General features: G+C 45.3%; 1 protein-coding gene across 1 annotated transcript; it reads right to left on the bottom strand.

Annotated features, from left to right (window-relative positions):
* Nucleotides 1–296: 296 nt before the first annotated feature.
* Nucleotides 297–21,009, bottom strand: ubl5 (ubiquitin like 5). The gene is made up of 4 exons (XM_069922933.1): nucleotides 20,930–21,009; nucleotides 1,963–2,046; nucleotides 1,102–1,139; nucleotides 297–572 (listed from the first exon to the last, which is right to left on the bottom strand). Exons 1-4 carry the CDS (start codon nucleotides 20,983–20,985, stop codon nucleotides 529–531), a joined length of 222 nt encoding a protein of 73 aa, XP_069779034.1. The 5' UTR covers nucleotides 20,986–21,009; the 3' UTR covers nucleotides 297–528.
* Nucleotides 21,010–21,471: the final 462 nt, after the last annotated feature.

Genomic DNA, 21,471 nt, shown 5'->3' with positions numbered 1-21,471 from the left:
TGGATTTTTGACTAACAGTACATCAACTTTGACCTGCAGTGTGAATATGGGAAAATATTCAATGAAGTAACCACCTAACGTTTGTTAAACCAAACAGAAGGCAGGATCCAAACTTCCATCAAGAATTTCCTAAAGTTATTCCTTTTCTCCAACAAATATTGGCAATTCTATTTTACATCAATGAAAGCAGGGGGAACTGCGTGACCCAGTTTTGCAGGAAGCTCAAGGCAACATGTCTAAGAATTTACGCTGAGTGGAAACAGTTACCAGTAAGGGTGAGAGAAAATAAATATGGGTTCAGTCACATAGATAGCCACTTTATTTGTGAATATACATTGGAAAGTAAAAGCAATTTGTTAGAAACCAGAAGCTACATTTGCTCTGAAATTCAAAGAACTATACATAAAAATTGAGTGTCGTTCAGAAAAACACAAATTAAAAAAAAATGTTCATTCTGAAGTTCATTCTCAAGCTCATTTCTCCGGGAGCTCTTGATTATTTGTGATGAATTTCTCAGGCTGCAAGACCCTATTGGTAATAGAGTTCTAAGTTCATTCCATCGTGGATCTCATCTGAAGGCCATCTGGTTAAGGTTCACCTATGTACTCTGAAGTCTGTACAAAGAAGTCTTTAAAAAAAAAAATTAAAGTGCAAAAATTTGGAAAAAATCCAAATTAAAAAAAATCTATTTAGATCATGGATCAAAACAGAAATGAGAATAAATGCACTTTCAGAAGTTTTGAGATGAAACCCTCGAAAATTTGTCCATTTTGCAGCCCTGTGGAATTAAAATTGTGGCCAAGACAGTAATGACTCCCCACCCAAGACAGTAATGACTCCCCACCCAACAAAGTTTCAAATAAAAATATTTATTTCCATGGTAATCAATTTGTATTTTTGACTTGCTGGATATCATTGCATAATGGGAAAAAATTCTTCATTTCAAAACATTTTTTTTTAAATCTGACCAGCAGACAGTCCTTTGGGAACAAAGACCAGATGTTTTCAGACATGTAATAACGTTCACAAAGATTCCCTCCCTCCCGTTGTAGGTTCATAAATGATTGAAACCATTTGTGCAAGCTCAAGAGCAAAGGATACAATCCTGCAGCTGTACATGATTCTTAAAAATGGTGTACCTAAAATTGGAAAAAAGTTATAAAGTTAGAACTAGGAATTGATGCAAGTGTCCTTGGACCATTCCAGAAGGTTCAACTACAGCCAAAGTGCTGCTGCACCATTTCTCAACCAATTCAGATTTATTGCCAGAGTACAAACATGATACAAAGGACATACAAGGGCGAACTATTGGCGTAGTGGTTAGTGCAACGCCTTTACAGCACCAGCGATCAGGTCCAGACAAGGGTTTAATCCCATGCTCTTAAAGTTTGTACGTTCTCCCCGTGTCTGTGTGGGTTTTCTCCGGGGGCTCCTGCTTCCTCCCACCGCTCAAAACGGGGCTGTAGGTTAAAGGGGTGTAGAATGGGTAGCATGGACTCGTGGGCTGAAATGGTCTGTTACTGTAAAAATAATTATGACATCACATACAACCCTGAGATTCTTTTTCCTGCAGATAGACAGTGCAAAAAAAAACCTATACTCACATATACATGCAAAGAAATAAAGAATTATTACCTGTCGGGATGACAACTAATATTCATAATGAACAAGGATGCATTTTGATGAAAAAAATCTAATTTTCCCTGAAGTAAACATCCTATCAGTGGTCTGGAAAGGGGCTTATGCCCATTAAGTTCCCCCACTTTTGGTGATCTATGGGTTTATTATATGTGATCCTGCAGTAAGTAGTCATACTTAAGGGGTTTTGTGGGTGGAAAGGTTGAAATTAACTGACAGTATGGTTGAGGGGAGCTATTATTTTTTTAAATAAAGAGAGAGAACAGAGCTTAAAATAATTCCTATTAAAGAAGTTAGTATTAATAAAAGAGAGAGAGAACACACCATTTCTTCAAGACAAGTTTGTCCCATTTTGTTCCAGTCTGTGCAGCTATCAACTTCTTCAGATCTTTTATGGTGTCATCAGGACTGGGAAGTGGAAACATTAAGGAAAATAAAACATATTGATCTCTGACATACTCCTCTTGCAAGTAGTCACCCTTGTGTTTAAACATGAACATCCAAGTGCAGTTCAGCAAATTTCTGTACAATATTAGTCCCCAGTACAGCCCTGTCATTTTAGCTATATGAATCAATACCAAAATTGGTGATAAATATACAGTGAACTATATTCATATAAATCAGCACTTTTGATTAGTAAATTCCAGTAATACAGTAAATAGCTGTAACTATTAAGATAAAAGTTATATTAGATAATAATGATAATCATTAGATCAGATGTTTAAATGAATCAAAACCTTTAGAAACAAGTCACGAGCTCTTAAAATGTGCAAAAGGGGAAAAGTGGGCAGTAATTCTTTCATATCGAAATCCTACACACTTACCCCAAAGCTGCCACACCACAGTAGAACTGGCACATTCCCCCCACCCCCCCCATGTTTTCACTGCAAATTTTGAACATGGTGGGGAATTCCCCTCAAAATGCTACTCCTTGCATTCTCACCTCCCCATCCAACAACTTTACTATCCTTCCTTTACTCTTCCATCTTTGCAGAGCTCCACCCTATCTGGTTTTCACCATGTTGATTTGTAGCCTTCACATTAAACATTTGTGGGAAAACAGTCTAAATATTCTGAAATTCTTCCCCTTGCCTTTGGTACGCTGTAGCCTCTCAATGCTTCCAATACAGTAAAATTGGTATCTTGCACCTTTAGATAAGCTGTGTGAGGTTGCGTGATTGGCGAACCATCAGCTAGGCATGGTAATTTTAAATTTCTCTATTTTTTGCAATTTTTTTTGCAGGATTCTTGAATTCCGGATTCAGGGATTTTACTGATCTTGATGAGCAGGTTACCACCAGTTATGAACAGATCACTTTTTAAAGATTGAAGATTTAAATCAGCACCAAGTTTTCTATGCTCCCAACAAGGAACACCACTACTCCATTATTGTTTTTTAAAAATAGAAAATCGTGAATGTTCTGAAACCTGCTTGGAAATTTAATGCCAATCATTAAACTTAACAGATGAACACAATTCCAGCGGAATTTGTTTTATTTTTTTGGGTATGTATTATTGCAAATAAAGGTTACAATTTCAATTAGGAATGAAAATTAATGATAACGGGTTCATATACACAAGTAAAATACACACTGAAGTTCTTACTCTGCATCTAAACAGATATACAAGATAAAACAACTACAACAGTATGCATTAAATTGCCCCCATACACAGAGATAATTTACATACATGTATATAAAGGATAAAAATATAATATTCACCACCAGTGCATGAAATAAGTAGCATTTCAATCGTGTATAGGTCTCTCGTGTATAGTATCTTATGTGAGGATGAAGAGCCTATTGTTATAGGCCGAGAGGATGCCAAAACCCAGAAGCAATAGATATTCATCAAGACAAATGGTTACTTTAACAAAAGTTGCTTTTAATTATCTTTAAACATGAAAACAGAATCACACTTCAACTTATCACTATTGACTTAACTAACCTAACTTAACCCCCTTCTAATTCTAAGCGCACGTGTATATAATGTGTGTGTAAGTTCAGAAAAGTTCTTTGGTTCACAGTCCAATCTCACTTCTCATTCCTCCAAGTTCACTGGTTGCAACCCATTCTTATACTGTGCACAGAATTTAACATTTATAAAGTTCACCAGGCTTTGGTGCTTTAAAGGTAAATGGTTATCGCTCTGGAAGGTTCTTGTCAGTTTTCAGAGAGAGATTTGTTGTTCCAGGACATCCACAACTGATTCCTTTTTAATCAAGCACTTCAGTGTCTTGCTGACGAAACTTTCCCGCTCAGGGTTCTCCAGATGATAACCTCTTTCTTTCAGGTCACCACAGAGTTTCTTCTTGTTTCTTGTGAAACAAGACAGCTAGTCCTCTCCTCTTCCATAAACCACAAAGACTTTGACCAGGCTGTAGCAAGAACTCACAAACAGTCTTCCAAATGGGGTTTTCCACAAGCTTGCCAGCTTGTCCTGTTCTAGTCCCAGCTGCTGTTGCTGACTGTAACACTGTAGAACTGATGTATGTCTGTCTGTCTTGCACACGCGCTCTCTCTCTCCCTCTCTCTGAGAAAGCCTGTTTGACTCTCTCTGCTTGCAAAACCACACGAGCCTCTTAGAACAGCAAGTTCCACTGCAGACTATCTGTGGCTCAGACAAGCTCTCATCTGTTGCCTTTTTGTAAGCAACAATCCATTAGTGAAGTCTTTTGGGCACTCTCCAAAGCTTTAGCAAAGACTCAGGCCCCGACATGTCTAGCATTAGCAGAGCTCCAGAATTTCAAATAAGATCGGTTTTAAAGTGTTTGTATGTGACCTACTCTAACAAACCTTTCCCAATTTATCTCCCAAAACATATCTATATACTCTGTCTCACTATGGCCGCTCAATAAAATCTGTTCTTGAACCTAAAGGTGCTGGATAACAAGGAAGAGATTGTGACCAGGGTGATGGGGATCTTTTAAGATGTTGACTGCCCTCTTGAAGCAGCACCTCACATAAACGACTTTAATGGATGATGGACTTGGCTGAGTTTGCTACTTTTTGCAACCTTCTGCATTCCTGGGTACTCCAATTACTAAACTTGTTTGTGATGCAACCGAAATACTTTCCACAGGACACCTGTAGAAGTTTGATAGACTATTTGACAACACATCAAATCTCCTCAGACTTGGAAAGTAGAGGCCTTGATTTGCCTTCTTCACAGATTCCTCAATGTGGTGGTGCCAGGAGAGGTTCTCTGATATGTGGACGTCCAGAAACCTGAGGGTTCTAACCCTCAACTACTGTTCCATCCATGAAAACATGGTAGAAGTGGATTCCACCCATTGAAACCCATGCTGCCCAATTAACCTACCAACTCTGCGTTTTTGAAGGGTAGGAAGAAACCGGAGCATCTGGGAAAAAAGCTATACAGGTCAAAGGAAGGACATACAAACTCCTTATAGGCAGCACTGGTTTCAAACCCAGGTCTCTAGCAATGTAAAGCTGTGATACCTAACTACTCACTGGACCCCAATCCTCACTAAAAGTCGATCAGTCAACATTTATCAATGGTAAAATTAGACTGTCTTTAACCAATTCCTCTATAGCAGAGCACTTGGAGAAATTCAAGTTATTTAAAGTAAGTCAATAGTTCGGTCAAACTTCATTCTCCTCTCACAAATTTATTGGATTTCTTTAAAGTAGGAACTAATGATGTGATTAAAAAAAGTGGATGCACTATTCTAAAGATTTCAAGAAAAACATTTGACAAGGTGCCTCATCAAAAGGTTATTGCAGGAAATATGAAGTTACGGTGGCAGAGGTGACATATTAACATTGAAAATTAATGGTTAATAGGAAATGAGTAACCAAAAATTGAACTTTTTCTGTTTAGAAAGATCAATGAGTTGCAGGAGTCTAAATACAGTACAACTCCAATTATCCGAAATCGGATTCTCTAAAATCTTCATTTAGCCGAACTGACCTCACAGGTTTAAATAAATTAACTCGACATGAAATTAGAACAACTATTGTGCTCGTTTCTAACTCCCTCCCCTCTTTCCATTTCTTCTTTACCTTTCCTGTTGACTTTTCTCTCCATCTCTAACTGCACGCCACCATCTCCCAGTCACAGCGGTCAGAGGAATCCTTTGTCCTGGCGTCATAAAGGAGAGCAGCCTCCTGGCTAGAGCGGGGACCTCGGGTTCCGGGCAGGAGAGGGGAACTTTTATTTTATTTTAATGCTTAAAAGGCCTTCCTTTTTTGCTGATGTTTAAACAAAAGTTTAAAAGTGATTTGCTGTTGATACTGGCCTGTTTTTTTAAAAAAATGACCAGTTATCTGGAAAAAATGACCATTTTGGATAATTGGAGTTGTACTGTATTTTATATCAATGATTAGAATGAAGGCACCAAAGGCAGATCTGCTAAATTTTCTGATAGAAAACATAGTTAAGAAAGTATATGGTACAAAGGACCATTGCCCAGGAAAAATTGCCTAGTTCATGAAAAATTTAAAAATATCATCTAGCTGGTGACTGATTGCAAAGCTCTGGGATGCACAAGGATCTAGGCGTCCTGATTCACGGATTGTTGGTGAATAAGGTAATTATAACATACACAAGTACATTGTACATCTGCCTGAAATTCTTGCTTATTGCAGCCAAACAGGTAACTTGTTTAAAAAAAAGCCCAACTCCAATAGTATACATTAAATTAGTGGCTCAACACTAATTGAGAAAGCTAACAGAACATTGTTTATTACAAAAGAAAATAAACCCAAAAGTGGGAGCTAATGCTTTAGTTATGAAGGGTATTGGTATGACCACAACTGGAGTACATAGCTTTGCCTTCTTAATTATTAAAGCTAGCATGTTGTGTGTTGCAAGCAGTTCAAGCAAGGTTTAATAATTTTGACTTATGATAAAAGGTTAGGCAGGTTTGGCTTGTATCCATTGGGAGTTCAGATGATCAAGGAGTGAGACAATTTAAATACAAAATCCCATCGATTCTTGATAAAGTGGATGAAGAGAGGATGGTTTTATGCGGGTGAACCCAAAACTAAGTCTGTTGTTTGAAAATAAGGGTTCACCTACTTGAAGCAGATGTTTCCTCTCAGAGGACCTTGAATCTTTGAAAGTACCTACATCAGAGGATAGTGAAACATTCTATGAATTTTTTTTAAGGCAAGGATGGATAGATACTTGATATGGCTATGAAAGGCAGGTTGGAATGCAAAGTGGAGGTTGCAATCAGAGCAGCTTGAGAAGCTTACTAGTTTATTCCTTCCCAACTAATAAATTGATGTTTAGAATGATGTGTCACCTTGAAGAATTGCTGCAGTTCTTATAGAACCATAGAACGCTACAGCACAGAAAACAAGCCATATAGCCCCTCTAGTCTGTGCCGACCATTATTCTGTTAGTCCCATTAACCTGCTCCGATTCCATAACCCTCCAGACCTCTCCCATGTAATATCCAATTTATTCTTAAAACTTAAGATTGAGCCTGCATTCACCACCATGGCAGCTCATTTCACAATCCCACCACCCTGAGTGAAGAACTTTCACCCAATGTTCCCCTGAAACCTTTCCCCTTTCAGCTTAAAACTATGACCTTTCATATTCATCTCCCCCAATCTAAGTGGAAAAAAATCTACTTGCATCCACTCTGTCTGTACCTCCCATATTCCTGTAAACTTTGATCAAATATCCCTGCATTATTCTTCATTCCAAGGAATAAAGTCCTAACCTGTTTAATCTTTCCCTATAACTAACTCTGAAAACCTGACCATACCCTAGTAAATCTTCTCTGCTCTCTTTCACTCATTGAAATACTTCCTGTAGTTAGGTGACCAGAATGGCACACAATATTCCAAATTTTGCCTCACCAATGTCTTAAACAACTTCAAAGTAACATTTCAACTCCTATATTCAATACTTTGATTTATAAAGGCTAAGAAGCCAAAAGCTTTCTTTACAACCCTGTCCACCTGTTTCACCACCTTCAGGGAACAATATATCTGTATCCCAGATCTCTCTGCTCCTCTGCATTCCTTAACATTTGCTGTGAATGTCCTGCCTTGATTTGCCCTTCCAAAATGCAACACCTCACACTTGTCTGCATTAAACTCCATCTGCATCTTTTTGCCCATTCTCCCAGTTGGTCCAGATCACTCAGCAAGCTGTGGAAATCTTCCTCGCTGTCCACTATGCCTCCTATCTTTGTTTCATCAGAAAACCTGCCTGATTCAATTTACCACATTATCATCCATATCATTGATATAGACAACAAACAACAATGGTCCCAACACAGATCCCTGAGGCCCACCACTAGTCACAGGTATGCTGAAGATAATCCTATAATCTAGCAAGTAAGGAGTTCTATAATGAAGCAAAAGCATTTTCAAGTCAGAAATGCAGAAGGGGAGCATAAAGACTTACAAGCAGTGATGTTTCCACATACCTGCTGCTATTGTATTTGGCAGAAGTTTCAAGCTGGAAGGCTCCAAAAATAACCCTGGAAATTATAGGCCAGTAAGCCTGACGTCAGTAGTAGGTAAATTATTGGAAAGTGCTCTAAGAGATTGGAGATACAATATTTGGATAGCCATGGACTGATTAGGGATAGCCAACATGGCTTTGTGCGTGGTAGGTCATATTTAACCAATCATTGAGTTTTTTGAGGAGGCTACCAAGAAAATTGACAAAGGAAAGACTGGGGAGGCCTTTGACAAGGTCCTGTATGGGAAGTTAGTCAGAAAGGTTCAGACGCCAGGTATTCTTGGTGAAGTAGTGAACTGGATTCGACAATGGCTGGATGGGAGAAGCCAGAGTAGTGGTGGATGATTGTTTCTCAGACTGGAAGCCTGAGCCTCAGGAGATCGATGCTGGGACCACTATTGTTTGTCACCTGTATCAATGATCTGGATGAAAATGTGGTAAATTGGATCAGCAAGTTTGCAGATGACATGAAGATTGAGATGTTGTGGACAGCAAAGAAGTTTGCAGAGGGATCTGGACCAGCTGGAAAATTGGGCTGAAAATGTCAGGTAGAATTTAATGCAGGCAAGTGTGAGGTGTTGCATTTTGCAAGGACAAACCAAAGAAAGGACATACATGGTAAATGGTAGGGCATTGAGGAATGCAGTAAAACAGAGGGATCTGGGAATACAGATTTATAGTTCCCTGAAAATGGCATCACATGTAGATAGGGTTGAAAAGAGAGCTTTTAGCATATTGACCTTCATAAATCAATGCATTAAGTACAGGAGTTGGGATGTTATGTTAAAGTTGAATAAGAATTGGTAAGGATAAATTTGGAGAATTGTGTACAGTTTGTGTCACCTAACCACAGAAAAGATATTAATAAGATAGAAAGAGTGCAGAGAAATTTATTAGACTTCAGGAACTGAGTTACAGTGAAAAGTTAAATAGATTAGGACTTTATTCCTTGGACCGTAGAAGAACGAGGGAGAGAGATCGACGAGAGAGAACGAACGAGGGGAGAGAGAGGAACGAACGAGGGGAGAGAGAGGAACGAACGAGGGGAGAGAGAGGAACGAACGAGGGGAGAGAGAGGAACGAACGAGGGGAGAGAGAGGAACGAACGAGGGGAGAGAGAGGAACGAACGAGGGGAGAGAGAGGAACGAACGAGGGGAGAGAGAGGAACGAACGAGGGGAGAGAGAGGAAACGAACGAGGGGAGAGAGGAACGAACGAGGGGGGAGAGAGGAATCGAACGAGGGGGGAGAGAGGAACGAACGAGGGGGGAGAGAGGAACGAACGAGGGGGAGAGAGGAACGAACGAGGGGGAGAGAGGAACGAACGAGGGGGGAGAGAGGAACGAACGAGGGGGAGAGAGGAACGAACGAGGGGGGAGAGAGGAACGAACGAGGGGGGAGAGAGGAACGAACGAGGGGGGAGAGAGGAACGAACGAGGGGGGAGAGAGGAACGAACGAGGGGGGAGAGAGGAACGAACGAGGGGGGAGAGAGGAACGAACGAGGGGGGAGAGAGGAACGAACGAGGGGGGAGAGAGGAACGAACGAGGGGGGAGAGAGGAACGAACGAGGGGGGAGAGAGGAACGAACGAGGGGGGAGAGAGGAACGAACGAGGGGGGAGAGAGGAACGAACGAGGGGGGAGAGAGGAACGAACGAGGGGGGGAGAGAGGAACGAACGAGGGGGAGAGAGGAACGAACGAGGGGGGGAGAGAGGAACGAACGAGGGGGGAGAGAGGAACGAACGAGGGGGGAGAGAGGAACGAACGAGGGGGGAGAGAGGAACGAACGAGGGGGAGAGAGGAACGAACGAGGGGGGAGAGAGGAACGAACGAGGGGGGAGAGAGGAACGAACGAGGGGGGAGAGAGGAACGAACGAGGGGGGAGAGAGGAACGAACGAGGGGGGAGAGAGGAACGAACGAGGGGGAGAGAGGAACGAACGAGGGGGGAGAGAGGAACGAACGAGGGGGGAGAGAGGAACGAACGAGGGGGGAGAGAGGAACGAACGAGGGGGGAGAGAGGAACGAACGAGGGGGAGAGAGGAACGAACGAGGGGGGAGAGAGGAACGAACGAGGGGGGAGAGAGGAACGAACGAGGGGGGAGAGAGGAACGAACGAGGGGGGAGAGAGGAACGAACGAGTGGGGGAGAGAGGAACGAACGAGGGGGGAGAGAGGAACGAACGAGGGGGGAGAGAGGAACGAACGAGGGGGGAGAGAGGAACGAACGAGGGGGAGAGAGGAACGAACGAGGGGGAGAGAGGAACGAACGAGGGGGGAGAGAGAGGAACGAACGAGGGGGAGAGAGGAACGAACGAGGGGGGAGAGAGGAACGAACGAGGGGGGAGAGAGGAACGAACGAGGGGGGAGAGAGGAACGAACGAGGGGGGAGAGAGGAACGAACGAGGGGGGAGAGAGGAACGAACGAGGGGGGGAAGAGAGGAACGAACGAGGGGGAGAGAGGAACGAACGAGGGGGGAGAGAGGAACGAACGAGGGGGAGAGAGGAACGAACGAGGGGGGAGAGAGGAACGAACGAGGGGGGGAGAGAGGAACGAACGAGGGGGAGAGAGGAACGAACGAGGGGGAGAGAGGAACGAACGAGGGGGGAGAGAGGAACGAACGAGGGGGGAGAGAGGAACGAACGAGGGGGGAGAGAGGAACGAACGAGGGGGGGAGAGAGGAACGAACGAGGGGGGAGAGAGGAACGAACGAGGGGGGAGAGAGGAACGAACGAGGGGGGAGAGAGGAACGAACGAGGGGGGAGAGAGGAACGAACGAGGGGGGAGAGAGGAACGAACGAGGGGGGAGAGAGGAACGAACGAGGGGGGGAGAGAGGAACGAACGAGGGGGGAGAGAGGAACGAACGAGGGGGGAGAGAGGAACGAACGAGGGGGGAGAGAGGAACGAACGAGGGGGGAGAGAGGAACGAACGAGGGGGGAGAGAGGAACGAACGAGAGGGGGGAGAGAGGAACGAACGAGGGGGGAGAGAGGAACGAACGAGGGGGGAGAGAGGAACGAACGAGGGGGGAGAGAGGAACGAACGAGGGGGGAGAGAGGAACGAACGAGGGGGGAGAGAGGAACGAACGAGGGGGAGAGAGGAAACGAACGAGGGGGGAGAGAGGAACGAACGAGGGGGGAGAGAGGAACGAACGAGGGGGAGAGAGGAACGACGAAGGAACGACGGGGGAGAGAGGATACGAACGAGGGGGGAGAGAGGAACGAACGAGGGGGAGAGAGGAACGAACGAGGGGGGAGAGAGGAACGAACGAGGGGGAGGAGAGAGGAACGAACGAGGGGGAGAGAGAGGAACGAACGAGGGGAGAGAGAGGACGAACGAGGGGAGAGAGAGGAACGAACGAGGGGAGAGAGAGGAACGAACGAGGGTGAGAGAGAGGAACGAACGAGGGGAGAGAGAGGAACGAACGAGGGGAGAGAGAGGGAACGAACGAGGGAGAGAGAGGAACGAACGAGGGGAGAGAGAGGAACGAACGAGGGGAGAGAGAGGAACGAACGAGGGGAGAGAGAGGAACGAACGAGGGGAGAGAGAGGAACGAACGAGGGGAGAGAGAGGAACGAACGAGGGGAGAGAGAGGAACGAACGAGGGGAGAGAGAGGAACGAACGAGGGGAGAGAGAGGAACGAACGAGGGAGAGAGAGGAACGAACGAGGGAGAGAGAGGAACGAACGAGGGAGAGAGAGAGGAACGAACGAGGGGAGAGAGAGGAGTAGAACGAACGAGGGGGAGAGAGAGGAACGAACGAGGGGAGAGAGAGGAACGAACGAGGGGAGAGAGAGGAAACGAACGAGGGAGAGAGAGGAACGAACGAGGGGAGAGAGAGGAACGAACGAGGGGAGAGAGAGGAACGAACGAGGGGAGAGAGAGGAACGAACGAGGGAGAGAGAGGAACGAACGAGGGGAGACGAAGGAACGAACGAGAGAGAGAACGATACGAGGGAGAGAGAGGAACGAACGAGGGGAGAGAGAGGAACGAACGAGGGGAGAGAGAGGAACGAACGAGGGGAGAGAGAGGAAACGAACGAGGGGAGAGAGAGGAACGAACGAGGGGAGAGAGAGGAACGAACGAGGGGAGAGAGAGGAACGAACGAGGGGAGAGAGAGGAACGAACGAGGGGAGAGAGAGGAACGAACGAGGGGAGAGAGAGGAACGAACGAGGGGAGAGAGAGGAACGAACGAGGGGAGAGAGAGGAACGAACGAGGGGAGAGAGAGGAACGAACGAGGGGAGAGAGAGAACGAACGAGGGGAGAGAGAGGAACGAACGAGGGAGAGAGAGGAACGAACGAGGGGAGAGAGAGGAACGAACGAGGGAGAGAGAGAGGAACGAGGGGAGAGAGAGAGGAACGAGGGGAGAGAGAGAGGAACGAGGGGAGAGAGAGAGGAACGAGGGGAGAGAGAGAGGAACGAGGGGAGAGAGAGAGGAACGAGGGAGAGAGAAGAGACGAACGAGGGGAGAGAGAGAGGAACGAACGAGGGGAGAGAGAGGAACGAACGAGGGAGAGAGAGGAACGAACGAGGGGAGAGAGAGGAACGAACGAGGGGAGAGAGAGGAACGAACGAGGGGAGAGAGAGGAACGAACGAGGGGAGAGAGAGGAACGAACGAGGGGAGAGAGAGGAACGAACGAGGGGAGAGAGAGGAACGAACGAGGGGAGAGAGAGGAACGAACGAGGGGAGAGAGAGGGAACGAACGAGGGGAGAGAGAGGAACGAACGAGGGGAGAGAGAGGAACGAACGAGGGGAGAGAGAGGAACGAACGAGGGGAGAGAGAGGAACGAACGAGGGGAGAGAGAGGAACGAACGAGGGGAGAGAGAGGAACGAACGAGGGGAGAGAGAGGAACGAACGAGGGGAGAGAGAGGAACGAACGAGAGGGAGAGAGAGGATACGAACGAGGGGAGAGAGAGGAACGAACGAGGGGAGAGAGAGGAACGAACGAGGGGAGAGAGAGGAACGAACGAGGGGAGAGAGAGGAACGAACGAGGGGAGAGAGAGGAACGAACGAGGGAGAGAGAGGAACGAACGAGGGGAGAGAGAGGAACGAACGAGGGGAGAGAGAGGAACGAACGAGGGGAGAGAGAGGAACGAACGAGGGAGAGAGAGGAACGAACGAGGGGAGAGAGAGGAACGAACGAGGGGGAGAGAGAGGAACGAACGAGGGGGAGAGAGAGGAACGAACGAGGGGAGAGAGAGGAACGAACGAGGGGAGAGAGAGGAACGAACGAGGGGAGAGAGAGGACGAACGAACGAGGGAGAGAGAGGAACGAACTCGAGGGGAGAGAGAGGAAACGAACGAGCGGGAGAACGAGAGAGGAGAGGAACGAACGAGGGGAGAGAGAGGAACGAACGAGGGGAGAGAGAGGAACGAACGAGGGGAGAGAGAGGAACGAACGAGGGAGAGAGAGGAACGAACGAGGGAGAGAGAGGAACGAACGAGGGGAGAGAGAGGAACGAACGAGGGGAGAGAGAGGAACGAACGAGGGGAGAGAGAGGAACGAACGAGGGAGAGAGGAACGAGGGGAGAGAGAGGAACGAGGGGAGAGAGAGGAACGAGGGAGAGAGAGGAACGAGGGGAGAGAGAGGAACGAGGGAGAGAGAGGAACGAGGGGAGAGAGAGGAACGAGGGAGAGAGAGGAACGAGGGGAGAGAGAGGAACGAGGGGAGAGAGAGGAACGAGGGAGAGAGAGGAACGAGGGGAGAGAGAGAGGAACGAGGGGAGAGAGAGAGGAACGAGGGGAGAGAGAGAGAACGAGGGGAGAGAGAGAGGAACGAGGGGAGAGAGAGAGGAAAGAAGGGAGAGAGAGAGGAACGAGGGGAGAGAGAGAGGAACGAGGGAGAGAGAGGAACGAGGGGAGAGAGAGGAACGAGGGGAGAGAGAGGAACGAGGGGAGAGAGAGAACGAGGGGAGAGGAGGAACGAGGGAGAGAGAGAGGAACGAGGGGAGAGAGAGGAACGAGGGGAGAGAGAGGAACGAGGGGAGAGAGAGGAACGAGGGGAGAGAGAGCAACGAGGGGAGAGAGAGCAACGAGGGGAGAGAGAGCAACGAGGGGAGAGAGAGGAACGAGGGGAGAGAGAGGAACGAGGGGAGAGAGAGGAACGAGGGGAGAGAGAGGAACGAGGGGAGAGAGAGGAGACGAGGGGAGAGAGAGGAACGAGGGGAGAGAGAGGAACGAGGGGAGAGAGAGGAACGAGGGGAGAGAGAGGAACGAGGGGAAAGAGAGGAACGAGGGAGAGAGAACCATATAACCATATACAGCACAGAACAGGCCAGTTCGGCCCTACTAGTCCATGCCGTAGCAAATCCCCACCCTCCTAGTCCCACTGACCAGCACCCGGACCATACCCCTCTAGTCCCCTCCTATCCATGTAACGATCCAGTCTTTCCTTAAATGTAACCAATGATCCCGCCTCGACCACGTATGCCAGAAGCTCATTAAACATCCCACCACCCTCTGCGTAAAGAAATTTCCCCTCATGTTCCCCTTATAATTTTTCCCCCTTCAATCTTAACCATGTCCTCTAGTTTGAATCTCTCCCTTTCTTAATTGAAAAAGCCTATCCACATTTACTCTGTCTGTCCTTTTAAAATCTTAAACACCTCTATCACGTCCCCTCTCAATCTTCTACGCTCCAGAGAAAAAAGCCCCAGTCTGCACAACCTTTCCCTGTAACTCAGACCCTGAAATCCTGTCAACATTCTCGTGAACCTTCTCTGCACTCTCTCTATTTTGTTTTATATCTTTCCTATAATTTGGTGACCAAAACTGTACACAGTACTCCAAATTTGGCCTCACCAATGCCTTGTACAATTCATCATAACCTCCCTACTCTTGAATTCAATACTCCGATTTATGAAGGCCAACATTCAAATGCCTTCTTCACCACACCATCTACCTGAGTATCAGCCTTGAGGGTACTATTTACCATAACTCCTAAATCCCTTTGTTGCTCTGCACTCCTCAATTGTCTACCATTCAATGTATATGACCTATTTAAATTTGCCTTTTTAAAATGTAGCACCTCACATTTATCTGTATTAAATTCCATCAGCCATTTCTCAGCCCACACCTCCAGCCTTCCTAAATCACCTTTTAATCTACGGTAATCTACCTCACTGTCCACAACACCACCAATCTTTGTGTCATCCGCAAACTTGCTTATCCAAATTCTACACCCCTACATCCAGATCGTTAATATATATAACAAATAATAGTGGACCCAGGACCGAACCTGAGGAACTCCACTAATCACCGGCCTCCAATTGGACAAACAATTTTCTACCACTACTCTCTGACACCTCCCATCCAACCACTGCTGAATCCATTTCACTACCTCTTTATTTATACCTAATGCCTCCACCTTTTTCCTAACCTCCTGTGGGGAACTTTGTCAAAAGCTTTACTAAAGTCCAAATAGACAACATCCACAGCTTTCCCTTCATCAACCTTTTTTGTAACCCCCTCGAAGAACTCAATCAGGTTTGTCAAGCATGATCTACCCCTGACAAAACCATGCTGATTACTCCCTATCAATCCTTGTACCTCCAAAAATTTGTAAATAGCATCCCTCAGAACACTTTCCATCAACTTGCCCACCACAGACGTCAGACTTACAGGCCTATAATTCACAGGTTTGCATTTGGACCCTTTCTTAAACAGAGAAACCACATGTGCCACCCTCCAATCCTTTGGCATCACCCCCGTGGCCAGTGACATCCTAAAATATCTCTGTTAATGGCCCACTAACTGACAACTAGCCTCCCTGAGTGTCCTAGGGAATATTTTGTCCGGTCCGGGAGATTTATCCACATTTATCTTTTTAACACAGCCATCACTACCTCCTCGGTTATCCTTATATGCTTCATGACCTCCCCACTATTTTTCTTTACTTCAACTGGTTCAACATTTTTTTCCCTAGTGAATACCGAGGCAAAGAAATCATTCAAAATTTCCCCCATTTCCTCAGACTTCTCTCTCAGCCTACCCTCGCTATCTACAAGGGTCCAATTTTATCTCTCACTAATCTTTTACTTTTAATGTACTTATAGAAACCCTTTGGATTTATTTTTACTCTGTCAGCCAAAGCCTCTTCATGCCTTTTTTGGCCTTTCTAATTTCTTTCTTAAGATTCCTTCTACACTCCTTGTAGTCCTCCTTCAATTTCTCATCTCCCTGCTCTTTATACCTCTTGTACACCATGTCCAATATTTCCAATAATCCTCGAAAACCAAGCCTCCCTATGACTTCCAGCCTTTCCTTTGATCCACACTGGACATAATTACTCTGTACCTCAAAATTTCTTTTTTGAATATCCTCAATTTTTCATCAACATCCTTACCTGAAAATATCCTGTCCCACTCAATACTCCCCAAATCCCTTCTTATTCCTTTGAAATTTGCTCTTTTCCAATCCAGAACCTCAACTTTAGGCCTCTCCTTGTTCTTCCCTAAAACTACCCTAAAACTAACAGAATTATGATCACTAGACCCAATTGGTTCTCCAACATTAATGTCCGCTACCTGACCTAGCTCGTTCCCTAACAGAAGATCAGTATTACACCGTCCCCAGTCAGTTCTTCTACTAACTGATTTAGAAAACAATCCTGAGCACATTTAACGAACTCCAGCCCATCCAGCCCTCTAACCGTATGGGTATCCCAATCAATGTGTGGGAAGTTAAAATCTCCCATGATCACTACCTTATGATTTTCACACATATACGTTATCTCCCTACAAATTTGTTCCTCTAATTTTCTTGGCCCATTTGGTGGTCTGTAATACACCCCTATTTAGCACCCTCTTGCCCTCCTCCACCCCTCAATTCCACCAAATAGCCTCACTGTCGATCCCTCCATACCATCCTGCCACCTCACGGGAGTAATGTCCTCCTTAACAAGCAGAGCAACTCCTCCCCTTTTTTACCCCCTGATCTATCACATCTAAAACACATGTATCCTGGAATATTAAGTTGGCAGTCCTGCCCCTCCTGTAGCCAGGTCTCACTAATTGCCACAATATCGTGACCCAAGTATCTATCCATGCTCTCAGCTCATCTACCTTGTTCACTATGCTTCTTGCATTAAAATATATGCATCTCAGACAATGACCCTCACATATATTCTCTTTTTTACCTTCTACCCTAATCTCCATCCTACCTTTGTTATCATTATTATTCCTATCTAGGTGGCCATGCTCCCTGGACACTGCTCTCACACTCTGTTCCCCACCCCCCTGCCAAACTAGTTTAAACCTTCCCCCACAGCTCTAGCAAATCTGCTTGCCAGCACATTGGTCCCCCTCCAGTTCAAGTGGAGTCCGTCCCTTTTGTACAGGTCCGACCTTTCCCAGAAGAGATCCCAATGATCCAGAAATCTTATCCCTTGCCCCCTGCACCATCTCTTTAGCACGCATTCATCCTCCACATCCTCCTATTTCTACCCTCACTAGCTCGTGGCACGGGCAGCAATCCAGAGATTACTACCTTGGAGGTCCTGTTTTTTAACTTCCTACCTAATTCTACATAATCCTGTTTCAGGTCCTCATCCCCACTTCTAACTAAGTCACTGGTCCCCACATGGACCACGACTTCTGGCTGTTCTCCTTCCCCTTGCAGAATGCTATGTAATCGATCAGAGATATCTCTGACCCTGGCACCAGGGAGGCAACATACCAACCTGGATTCCCGATCTCGTCCACAAACCTTCTATCTGTCCCTCTGATTAATGAGTCCCCAACTACAAGAATCCTATTCTTATCATTCTTTCCTTTCTGAACCTCAGGGGCAGCCCCTGCACCAGATACCTGACCCCCACGACTCGTCCCTGATAGGCTGTTCCCCCAGCAGTTCCAAAGCTGAATACATGTTGCTGAGGGGCACTTCCACAGAGGTACTCTGCACTGGCGCTCTCCCTCTTTCCTCACAGACACCCAATTCCCTGACTCCTGCCTTCTAGGGGTGACTGTCTCCCTGTAACTCTTCTCTATCACTGCCTCTGCTTCCCTTATGATCCTCAGTTCATCCAATTGCAGCTCAAGCTCCCTAACACGGTCACTCATTTATATGCAATTGGATGCACCTTTTGCAGGTGTAGTCATCAGGAACAGCTGTGCAGTCTCTGATTTCCCACATCCCACAATTGGAGCACTTAACTACCCCAACTGACTCCATTTCCTCCTTTCTTACTATAATACCCTTTACTAATAAGCTCCTTCTTAGCCCCTGCTCACTGAAGTCCCTCGAGCCAAAGTCCCCACTCCTTCACTGGGCCACTCACTCACTGCGCTGCTCCTCGCTGGCCGCTCCCTCCTTTTCTATTCCTTTTATTAGCCCCTTACCAACTAACCCCAATTAACTTCATCAAGAGCGAAGAATGAGGGGAGAGAGAGAGAAGAAATGAGGGGGAGAGAGAGAAGAATGAGGGAGGAAGAGAGAGAATGAGGGAGGGAGAGAGAAGAATGAGGGAGGGAGAGAGAAGAATGAGGGAGGGAGAGAGAAGAATGAGGGAGGGAGAGAGAAGAATGAGGGAGGGAGAGAGAAGAATGAGGGAGGGAGAGAGAAGAATGAGGGAGGGAGAGAGAAGAATGAGGGAGGGAGAGAGAAGAATGAGGGAGGGAGAGAGAAGAATGAGGGAGGGAGAGAGAAGAATGAGGGAGGGAGAGAGAAGAATGAGGGAGGGAGAGAGAAGAATGAGGGAGGGAGAGAGAAGAATGAGGGAGGAGAGAGAAGAATGAGGGAGGGAGAGAGAAGAATGAGGGAGGGAAGAGAGAAGAATGAGGAGGAGAATGAGAGAAGAATGAGGAGGGAAGAAGAATGAGGGAGGGAGAGAGAAGAATGAGGGAGAGAGAAGAATGAGGGAGAGAGAAGAATGAGGGAGAGAGAAGAATGAGGGAGAGAGAAGAATGAGGGAGAGAGAAGAATGAGGGAGAGAGAAGAATGAGGGAGAGAGAAGAATGAGGGAGAGAGAAGAATGAGGGAGAGAGAAGAATGAGGGAGAGAGAAGAATGAGGGAGAGAGAAGAATGAGGGAGAGAGAGAGAGAATGAGGGGAGATCAGAGAGAGGTGGATAAAATTTTAAGGGGGATAGACAGAGTAAATGTAGATAGGCTTTTTTCACTGAGCGAAGGTAAGATACAAACTAGAGGACAGGGGTTAAAAGTGAAAGCAGGAAAGTTTAGGGGGAACTTCTTCACGTAGCATGGTGGGGAACAAGCTTCCAGCTGAAGTAGTGAATTTTTTAACATTTAAGAGGAATATGGATGGAAGAGGCATGGAAAGCTATGGACTGGGTGCAGGTGAGTGGGACTAGGTTAAAAAAAAATGGTTCGGCAGACTAAAAGGGTCCTGTTTCTGAGCTGTAATCGTTCTAAATAACCCAGGGAAATAAATGCTGTTCATTTTGCAGATGACACAAACTTTAGAATGAATAAACTCATCTTGTAGAAATGATGCACAACCTCATTTTAGAGGAATACTTCATGAAAGTTGCCTATGGACAACATGACATCAGCCACTGACATAAAGGAAGGGCAGGATTATGCCTTGACTTCCATTTTATCTACTGAAAAGGGACAAGGAAAATAAACCAGCAATTTCTCCAGAAAAAAACAGGTAGTGCAACTGTTTCAATTTAGTATATGAACGATTGTTGCAGGGTGATTTAATGCATAAAATGATTCACTTTCAGCGGCAAGGTCACCAGAACTTGATCTCAGTGATTCTGGACACATCATTTACCATTTGATTCCCCACACAAATAATTTAGGATAAAAAGCTTTCACTCTCGTCTAAAAATGAGGATCAAGCCAGATGCAGCTAATATTTTTCCTCTGCTCTACATTACAAAGACCACATCTTTACTATCAATACAATAATTCAAGCTGCATGTTCAAGTTCAGTCAGCAGAAAAAAAATGCAAAGGACATCCCTTTATCTTTAAGCACAAGAAACTCAAACCTGGTAAAATCAAGCAGCCAAATTTTCTCCATGTGACTAGTTACTAAAGCCAGGCTGCAATATTCATAAGCTTTATTCACACTCCAACAACACTACGAAGATTTTTCTTCTGGAATAATTCTGCGTATATATTAGCTGCTGAGCACAAAAAAAAATCACTAAAAGTTTTCCCATCATATATAATTTTATAGATACAACCTATATTTGTGATTCCCTATCATATTTTGTCAACTTCAACCATACAAAACTATGAGGTGCAACATGTCGTTGAACATTCATTTTCTGCATTCGCACTTGGACGTCTTCCCGGCTGATCCTGATGTAGCCAGTGATGAACATGGTGAAAGGTTTCACCGGGACCTTGCCACCATGGAAAAGCGGGATCAGGGGCAACTGAAATTCATCAGTGCCGGCCGACTACTGTTGGTCACTGACACGAGAGGCATCAGATGCTGAGTACAAACAAAAATTAGCGGCAAAACCTTTTTTAGGACAGTTGAACTAACGCAATGTGTCAGCGTCACCATGTGATTAAACATGCTAAATTCAATAAAAGTTCATTTAATATTTCTCCAACTTCCAATGAATATAGAAAATCTGAAATTATCTTTGTATTCATCTTGAAATTGTATATCATAATCCACGATTTTTTTCATGAAGCAAACCTTTTGAGAAAAAAATGTTCAGTGTAATTTCTGAATCCAATACAAGTCGTCTGCATGTTTACAGTGGCACTCGTTGCCAGTGGACTCAGTGGTACAGCAAACAGGATACCAATAAGGCATTCACTTAATGCTCACCGCTGCTGTCCCCCAAGAACAATCAAGATCTTAATTCAACAGAAGTCAATAATTAAGACTAGTTTAAAAGGATACTTGCACTTCACACGAACTTTCTTTCCTAAACGGTCATTGCAAATTATCTCAATCATTTTTTAAGAATTCCTGGAAAGATGAGGAAAAATATTAAGAAAACAATACAACTGTTGGAAATTGAAATCAAAATTGCCATCTCCCAATAAAATTCATTCCACAATTGTTATGTCTTTATTTTGACCTTCATATCCAAATTCAATCCCCTAATAGAATGAGCAAACCAATTTAGAGGCAAAGATTTAAGCAAATTTTGCCTGCAGTTCAATCCAATTAAAGTGAGAATGTAGGTGTACTTATTCAGTGCTGTATTGGAGCTGAATAATTGAGGTAATGTCTTGGGTTATACAACATTATGGCATTCATCCATTTTGTGACATTTCTCAAAATAATCCCCATTCCTCTTCTCCTCAACTGGGAGTTTGTAACCGGCTGTATTATTTCTAATTTCATAAAAATCAAGAAAAATTGGCTTAACTCAGACAATAGCTTAGACCACACATGTCAAACTCAGGCCCTTGGGCCAAATTTGGCCCGTGATATAA

This window comes from Narcine bancroftii, chromosome 3, assembly GCF_036971445.1.
Source record: "Narcine bancroftii isolate sNarBan1 chromosome 3, sNarBan1.hap1, whole genome shotgun sequence".
Classification (NCBI taxonomy): Eukaryota; Metazoa; Chordata; class Chondrichthyes; order Torpediniformes; family Narcinidae; genus Narcine; species Narcine bancroftii.
Note: the sequence above shows the minus strand (reverse complement) of the source record. Positions and strands in the feature narration are given on the sequence as shown.

Coding starts and splice junctions, on each gene's coding strand:
- ubl5 (XM_069922933.1), bottom strand. CDS start 20,985: ATGATTGAGATAATTTGCAATGACCGTTTAGGAAAGAAAGTTCGTGTG. Junction 2,047..20,929: donor AAAGTTCGTGTGAAGTGCAA/GTATCCTTTTAA, acceptor TCCACTTCCCAG/TCCTGATGACACCATAAAAG. Junction 573..1,101: donor TCATGTACAGCTGCAGGATT/GTATCCTTTGCT, acceptor GATGGCCTTCAG/ATGAGATCCACGATGGAATG.